Source organism: Juglans microcarpa x Juglans regia, chromosome 2S, assembly GCF_004785595.1.
Source record: "Juglans microcarpa x Juglans regia isolate MS1-56 chromosome 2S, Jm3101_v1.0, whole genome shotgun sequence".
In the NCBI taxonomy this organism is placed as follows: domain Eukaryota; kingdom Viridiplantae; phylum Streptophyta; class Magnoliopsida; order Fagales; family Juglandaceae; genus Juglans; species Juglans microcarpa x Juglans regia.
The window spans coordinates 16,681,526-16,690,469 of NC_054597.1; the positions used below are offsets into that span (position 1 = coordinate 16,681,526).

The window sequence follows — 8,944 nt, forward strand, 5'->3', positions numbered from 1 at the left end:
AAGGGACGAAAATTCAAAATGAAAGTGCTTCTTCTGCTTGGGGGAGAGGAACGAACGACACGTCATGTCTACAAATTGGATGCAGCAAACAGTGGCTACTACTTAGAGTTTTCCACAGTGATTCTCAGTTGTCTCCAAATTTCTTCAATTCCTTCCATGGCTAGATAACTAGAGAATCCTTTCTCTTCTACTGTTGACGTAGACTAAGCACCCCCTATTGCCTTACACCATCTCTGTTCTTTTTTGGAAGAGCTAGAGAGGAGACAAATAATATAATATACTTTTATTATAGCTTTAAATAAATAAATTATAGCTTATAAATAGAGAGACCTGAAAGGATAAAATGGTAATTTACTCCATCAAATAAAACCCACTATTGAATAAGCCGGTAGAGGCTTTTATGATAATTAATTAAGTAATGTATAGATTATGGCTAATAGAAGGGTTCGTTGGTAACCTGACTTTCAAAATTCAAAACCGAAGAGTGCAGCATATACTTCTTCTTCAACCCAAACTTGGCCCACTTACTTATTCAAATTCCCTACCCCCAAACGACCACCCGGCGCGTGGACTTACCCTGCCGGTTCTCACTTTCCCCCAAAAAATGAGCATCTGCTGCTTCAAATTTTCGCAAGCAAAATACATTATCCCCTTCGACCTCACTAGCGTACGTGTACATCCTCTTCGGCGTTCTATTGGCCGTGTGTCAGACGCGAGAGGCAGTCGCGTGAGTCCAAAGCTGCCGAACTTCGTTCAGCTGAGTATAATATCCTTCGGCTTCGCGGGGCACGACCCTCGGCCTCTCCCAAAAAGAAAGAAAGAAAGGCAGGGCATCACACGGCTCCACTCCATTGCATTGCTGCCATCTACCAGTGCTGTAAGGTACGGATTGAAAGAGAGAGCGCGCTTTGGTTATTGGTTCTTAGATAGAGAAGGTGATTGGAGCGAGGAGATCTGATCGAATTTTGTCTAGACCTTACTCTTCCTGTAAGCCCTAACTATTGACTCTTCTCTCACCCTCTCTTTTCTTCGTATCTATTTTCGTGTGTTGTTGTTTCTGTTGTTCTGGGTGTAGGGTTTTGAATTTTGGGGGGGCAAAAAAAGCCCTATTTCAATTTGTTCTTTTTGTAAAAGTGTTTGGGGTGGTGAAATTAGGGTTTTTTTTTTTTTTTTTTTGTGTGATTCTTTGGTTGAGAACGAAAACCCTAGGGCAGAGGGCTTGCAGGATTGGGACTTGGTGTTTCAGAATCTTAGGGCTTTGAATGTATGGCTTCGGAGCCCATAGTTGGAGATGAAGATGGTGCTAGAGAGAGGCGGAGGTATACGGAGAGCAAGGTCTATACTAGAAAAGCCTTCAAAGGCCTGAAGAAAAACATCACCAACACCAATTCCGTGACCACAAACACCGGCACCACCGGCAAGGATGACAACGGTAACAACTGTGACAGCAATAATGAGAAAGATAGAGAGAACAATGATAAGAACGAGAGGAAAGAGTTGGCCGGGCCTCCAGAGCTGGCGGTGTTAGCATCGGAGGATGGAAATTTGGCTCAGAAACAGCTCATTTCAAGGCTTGATGCCGTGTCACACGAATCTCCAAGCCTCAACCGGCAAGAGGAACAAGCGGTGGCTGTGCCAGGCACACGGGATGAGCCAATGGGGAATGCGGTGGAAAAGCCAGGGTTGGACAATAGGGTTAAGATCCGTTTGGCGGCAAGGTCAAAGCAGGAGACGAGGGAGCTTCGAAGAAAGCTTCAGAGTGACCTGGATATGGTCAGGAGTTTGGTGAAGAGGATTGAAGTTAAGCAGGGCCAGATTGGTAGGTATATTCATTCTCATATATCGGCAAATGATGGCATCAATAATGTTGGCAGTGGAGCCAAGCGGGTTCACTCAGAGGTGACTTCTATTGATGTCGGTCTTCCCCGCGAGGTGAACAGGCCTCTGCACCAGTTGAGCATGTCAGTGCTGGATAATAGTCAGGGTTTGAGTGAAAATGTTGAGAAAGAGAAGAGGACACCAAAGGCCAACCAGTTTTACCGAAATTCAGAGTTTTTGCTTGCGAAGGACAAGTTCCCGCCAGCAGAGAGTAACAAGAAGTCAAAATCGTTTGGGAAGAAGCATGGCGGGGGAGAATTGGGACATGGCTTTTGGATGGGTACCAAGTTTTACAAGAGTTGCAGTTCTTTGCTCGAGAAATTGATGAAGCACAAGCATGGTTGGGTGTTTAATGCTCCTGTGGACGTAGAAGGTCTTGGGTTGCATGATTATTTTAGCATTGTCAAGCATCCAATGGACTTGGGTACAGTGAAATCAAAGCTGAACAAGAATTGGTACAAATTTCCAAAGGAATTTGCAGAGGATGTTAGACTTACCTTTCACAATGCTATGACCTATAACCCAAAAGGGCAAGACGTTCATCTAATGGCAGAGCAGCTATTGAAGGTGTTTGAAGAAAGATGGGCTATAATAGAATCTGATTATACTCGGGAGATGAGGTATGCAATGGATTATGGAACGGGACTTCCTACACCTACATCGAGAAATGCTTCTCAATTCCCACCACCTCCTCTTGATTTAAGAAGGATTTTGGATCGATCAGAGTCAATGACAAACCTCATTGATCCCAGGTTGAAGCCCATGAGTACCACTCCTTTGGCTAGGACCCCTGCTCCCAAGAAGCCTAAGGCTAAAGATCCCCATAAAAGGGACATGACTTATGATGAAAAACAGAAGCTGAGCACAAACCTTCAGAATTTACCTTCAGAGAAGCTTGATGCAATTGTACAGATTATTAAGAAGAGGAATTCCGCGCTTTGCCAGGAGGATGATGAGATTGAAGTAGACATTGATAGTGTAGATACTGAGACCCTCTGGGAGCTCGATAGGTTTGTAACCAACTACAAGAAGAGTTTGAGCAAGCACAAGAGAAAAGCTGAACTTGCTAGTCAAGCCCGAGCACAAGCTGAGCAGAATGTCCAGGAGAAGGTAAAGCTTTAAACCACATATTCTAACCTCTTTTCCTTTTTGTTACTGGTGCCTCATTTTTTTTTTCTTCTTTTCCATACAGATTCAGGCTCCAGTTGTGGCAGAGGTACCAAATGAAAACGCAGCAGGTAAAGGTCTTCTAAATATGAGAATTGGTGGCATTTTAGATATTGAATGCCTGCATAAGTTGATAAGCTGAAACATCTTCCCCTTTGTGAGCAGATGAAAGAAATGTTCCCACTATGTCACCTGTGCAAGGGGTAAAACGAGTGGACAATGGGAGTAGGTCGAGTAGTTCAAGCAGCTCTAGCAGCGATTCTGGATCCTCTTCAAGTGGTACCCGATATAGTTTTACCCTTTCTCTATATCATCAGATATCCTTGTTTGTTATATGTTTGGGCTTTCAGCTATGATTTTTTATTTATTTAAATCAAGCTTTTCTCTAATACATACTTGTTTTTGCAGACTCTGATAGTGACACTTCATCAGCATCTGGATCTGATGTTGGGTCACCAAGAACTTGAGCTTATCCTGTGCAGGTAGGATTATATCCACTTATTTTGTCCCAGAGTTTATATGGTTACGTGTTCTTCACCTCTCCCATATAGTGCTTCTATTTTTGTACAGTCATATTTTTATACTTTGCGTCTGAGTTCTGAAAGTATATGGCATTGTGATGCTTATTTACAATTTCGTTTGTGTAAGGCTTTCTGCCATTGAGATGCAATAGGTAATAAATAATTTGTTCACACCATACAAAAGTGGAGTCAATGGTGGTTGAATATCGGAATTGACCAGAGGTGGTGCGCTGGCTACCCACGGTTTGGAGAGATTGGTGGGTCATAGATATTGTTATTTTGTGTGAATCTCGTCAACAAGTTATGCCTCTTGCGTGACCATAGGGGTTATAAGGCCTCGTTTGTATTTACAACCCATCTCAATTCATCTCAATTCATCTCACTACTATTCACTACTATTCAGCAACTTTAACTCACAAATCTCACTACTATTCACAACTCATCTCACTACTATTTACAATCCATTTCAACTCATCTCAGAATCCAAACGACACCTAAATATTAGAAAGCAAACAAGGGTGATATGTCAAGGCCAAACCACATGAGGGCGTAGATGTACTTTTGCATGCTTGCTGGTAGCTTAGAACCTTTTGCTGTAGATTATATTGCATAAGCTGATCACAATGTGTCAATAGTTTAGTGCAAAATATTTTAGAACTTCGGTGGATTTGAAATAATTTTTTTTATACCTATGAGGCATATATAAATGAGATACGTCTTTCTACATTCTACATGTGTGGCAAGAGGTCATCCATCTTTCTTTCTGTGCCTGTGGGAAAGATAAAGAACATCATGTATTGTGTTGTGTAGGTGGTAAGCATGCCATTTTTTGTGCCTTGTATATTATGTTGATTTGAACTTCAATTATGTTTTATAGTTATATTTACTTATAAAAAAAATGTTTTATAGTTATATTTAGCCTGAATTTATGATACCACAAATAATTATCCTATCTATTTAAGTTCTATTGGGTGCTTGATTTACAAAATGTGTATGGGTGTTAACTCTCACATTGGTTGTAAGGTTGAATTTAGTTTTCAAGTGATTCTATGTAAAACCTTGTTTTTCCAATAATATTGGGAATGATACCATCAACTTTCATAGAACCTGGTGAGTAGAGTTCCATAAACTTTTAAGAATTCAAGCGACAATGATTTATTTAAACTTACAACAACAAATATAATAATATGATGTATCAAAACTGATCAAAACCCTAGGGGTTGGCTCAAGTGGTAAAGGTCTTGGTCTTGGTGATATGCTCCCTCTAGGTCTAAGGTTCGAATCCTCTTGGATGCAAACAATTTGTAGGGGCCATCGGATTGGGGGATTTTTCCTTTGAATTAGCCGAGGTGCACTTGCGGGAAACTCATTGCCGAGGGCCTGTGCAACCTCAGAATTAGTCTGGACGTTGTTCTTAGACACCCGGTGCCAATAAAAAAAAAAATATCAAAACTGATCATGAACTTGTACCACACGAATTCATAATAGTTGATGCGATAAACACTTAATTCAATTTTAACTAAGTCAATGTCTATTTGACTGGCATTGGCTTGCAAATTTGTTGTCATCATTATTTACGTAGAAAATGGGTCGATTGTTATTTTCTTGGCTATTTTTAATTATCTTTATAAGAAATTTCAACTTTGCATGCATATTGTAAAAATCAAAATTCTCGGTGGCTTACACACATTAATCCTTGTATGCCTGGGTTATGCACTTGCCCCACAGCTTCATAGGATGTGGACATCTTGTGGACCACATCTGCACATTCACCTTTTTGCTCCATTACCTTCATATCCTCATCACATGGCCTAAAGAAAAAAAAAAAACTTTTGAAAACTGTACATTCATTCATCATCGTACTTTCTTTTCTTTTGGTTCCTTTCATTTTCATTACGGCATGTACATTTCATGTCACAGGATAAGCATACACATTTAAATCATTTGGAAAATTCATCTTCATAATAATCATAAGGCTTACAAGAAAGTCATAACATTGCAACATATAACTTGGAAAATCCCTTTGTGAAAATGTAATATTTTAATTTGAAAGAGAAAGGCATGATTATACTACTTACTATGCTTCCTTAAGTTCTTAAAATAGATACTTGTTTAACAATCTTAAGAAAGTATTCATAGTCATTGTTATATTCATATTTCGTCGTTTTTCTAATGTTTGTTTTATGCATGCTTTTAAACATTGCTTCAGATTTAATTTCCTTGCTTAAACTTGTTTCTTTTTATAAAAGTGATTTTTTTCATGGGTGATCATATTAAACATATGCTCTGATTAGAATTGGTGAAAGCATCCGGCATACTTAAGCACCGATGCTGCTTAGAGCCTAGGTGCAAAGCGAAAGCCTGATTGAAGTGAAGTTCACATTGTAAAAAAAAAATTTGTATGACCAAAATATTCAGAAAATGCATAAAAAAATTTAAACAATACAGTATGCATCATGGCAATCAAATGATGAATTAATTACGTAAAAGTTAAATATAGAATTTCTATAATGCTCTTTTGCCTTACAAAGTACACATCCATGACATTTTAATAGCCATAATCATGCTGAAGGATATGATTGAATCAAAATATCCAAAGGACTAACAAAAAAAGCAGAAGACGACTTGTAGGTATTGACTTCTATGCTAACATAAGCAATACAATGCATAATCAATATAGAGATGTTGTTGTTCATCAGATAACATCAAAAGCTTTTGATTCATATACATTAAAAACTAAGAAATTGTATTTCTGCCAATATAACCATAAACCTGTCTTCCTAACTTATAGAAAAAGAAAAGGATAAATAGATTATATTTATGTCTTGTTCTCATTTTCATTGAAGACTATTATTTCGATTAAATTTTTTATAAGTAAATGAAATTAGATAATAAATTAATATTTTAATCTATATCTATCAATTCAATTTGTTTGAATGATTGAAATTAAACATAGAACCATCATCATTGTCGTCAAAAGATTTGTAACCCTCATCACCTTCCACTTGTACTTCATATAAATTAGAGGTTCAGACTCAGTAATAGATACAACTAATGTGCTTCACTTACAAACAAGAAATGCCATTGAAAGCAGTACAAAATTGATATATTGACCAGGTTTATTGTGAATTTTTGTTTCTGGTTGTTATTAAAAATCTGGACGAACTTCAATGATGCATTTTCGCATGCCATGTCCGTTGCAAGTTTTGAGTAATTAAGATGAAAAAATAAATCTGAGGTAATCCGAACATCGTAGACTGGTGCATGGAGCAGTGGCTGATAAATTACTGTATACTGTGATGAACAAATAGGCGTGGAAACCTTTTAGTAGGTGGTTGTGGGTTGTTTTACTTTCAGCATGGGATGGTATTTATGTAATGTTGGATTTGAAGGCACTGGAATGGATAACGTGCCCATCCTATGGATCGGCTTGGAGTGCTGATGTGGAAGTTGGTTCGTATCATATGGAAAATAAAATTTCATCCACTTACGTTAAACTGAGATTTATGTTGGGATTCTCTTTTAATGAGTATCAATGTTCTAGAAAGACTTTGCCCTTTGGTGTTGAAGAGGCATCTTAGCTCTATGTACTGCATAGGGCATGGTAGCCTTGATGCTCGGACAATTGTGGAAGGACAGTGTGTTATCAAGTAGCCGGTACAAATAATGTCTGCAGGGAGACCTGTCTAAGAGAGCCGAACTTAATTTGTTCTCGTATATTTTCTTTTCCTTTAAAGCTGGAATTCATGTATGTGAATGGAATTGAAAAGTTGACAGATTAATTGTACAGACAAAAGTGAATTGGGTCAGATTAAATGAACCAATATCGTGGCTAACAATATATTACGTTCACAACGGTGGTTATTTTAAGCAGTTATCACTTCTTAAATAAACAGTTATTTCTTATAAGTTGGCATTGATTTGCATCACATCTATTTGAAGAGCCAATAAAAAAATGTGAAACTTTTTGTCAGCTGGTGCATTTTTAAATGCTATCTTGTGAGTATGCCCCCTTCGGTTATTGTGGTTTTTTAAACGGTTGGAAGGCATAGAGGCAGGATCCTATAGTTTTCTCAGCTTCCAATTGATAAAGAGCGTGGCTATTTGGTTTTCTGACTACGCTGTGCTGAAGTAATTTTTATTAAGTATGCACCTCTTGATTTTGGTGGGTTACGTGTACCACACAATTTACATACAGATGGAGTTGACAGTGACAATAGATTTGGTCATCGCTGCCTAATCTGGGGTTAATTGTAAAACTTTTGAACAGTGTACCATTAGTTTTACTGTGTGATTAGTTTTATGTTGTTTTTGTTTATGTTTTATTTATTTTTCTTGTTTGCCTTCTTCCTCTCCTTTGTCCTATTGACTTCTGTGGAACTCTTCCTCCTCTCCTCTTATGTAGATAATTATCTTCCACTTCAAACTTTCCTCTTATGTTGATCCATCATCTTCTACTTAGATACCACTCCAGTGATTGCTGATTATTCTTTTTCTTTTGTTGCAGATCTAAGAAATTTGGACTAGATGATGGTTTAGTAATTTGACGCTTTTCAGATTATGGATTTGAATCACATTTAGCGTACATTAAATCCATTTTCAAGGCCAGTAGCCCTCTTGCCCTCTTGGGGTGGGTGAGAATTTCATACTGCTGCTATGAACTAGTGCCTCGTTATTTACAAATGGCCTCATTTCCTAGTCTCAGATTTGTATAATATTTGTAGAATGTGATTATAATTTGATGTAGTTAGTTTATTTTTGTGGAGCATGTGTACATTGCTAACTAGTGTTGCTCATCTAGATTCAGTTCACAGATTAGTCCTAGCAGAGTCAGGATTCTTTGGTGTTAGAAAAACCATGCTGTAATTCAAGTTCATGAAGGCATAATTGCTCCAGAATCTTTCCATGTTTTGGGTTTTTTGGGTAGCTGATAGCTCTATTTGCTTTGTCTTGTAAGATAAGTTTCATACTTGCATTTTCTTTCCAATTGGATTTCTATTTTTTATGTGTGGTTTGGCTAGATTGGTTGAAGCTTTCCCGGAAAAGTTTAATTTCAAGTCATACCAATAACAGATGGTGATGATAAAAATATGGTGATGGCTAGTTCCCCCAGATGTGGTGATGGCTTGTTCTTCCAGAGAAAAAATTGCTTTTGATAAACACGGTGATGTTTTCTTGTCCTTACCATAAAGAGCAATGGGTCAACTAGCGGGAGTAGAAGGCTGGTAGCTAATTAAGGCTCCGCTTGGATAGTGAGATGAAATGAGATGATTTTAGATAAAAGTTGAAAGTTGAATAAAATATTATTAGAATATTATTTTTTTTAATATTATTATTGTTTTGAAATTTGAAAAAGTTGAATTGTTTATTATATATTG

The 8,944-nt window shown here is 37.7% G+C and overlaps 1 protein-coding gene across 2 annotated transcripts; it reads left to right on the plus strand.

Annotated features, from left to right (window-relative positions):
• The first annotated feature begins 667 nt into the window (after positions 1-667).
• On the plus strand, positions 668-8,571 carry LOC121251810 (transcription factor GTE4-like). 2 transcript variants are annotated; one of them, XM_041151174.1, is made up of 5 exons: positions 668-2,988; positions 3,071-3,116; positions 3,211-3,324; positions 3,454-3,527; positions 6,823-8,044. In XM_041151174.1, the coding sequence occupies exons 1-4, from the start codon at positions 1,267-1,269 to the stop codon at positions 3,510-3,512; spliced, it is 1,941 nt and encodes a 646-aa protein (XP_041007108.1). In that variant the 5' UTR covers positions 668-1,266; the 3' UTR covers positions 3,513-3,527; positions 6,823-8,044. The 2 variants fall into 2 exon arrangements, with proteins under 2 accessions (XP_041007108.1, XP_041007107.1); XM_041151173.1 differs by lacking the exon at positions 6,823-8,044 and adding an exon at positions 8,074-8,571 and having other exon boundaries at positions 669-2,988.
• The last annotated feature ends 373 nt before the right edge of the window (positions 8,572-8,944 follow it).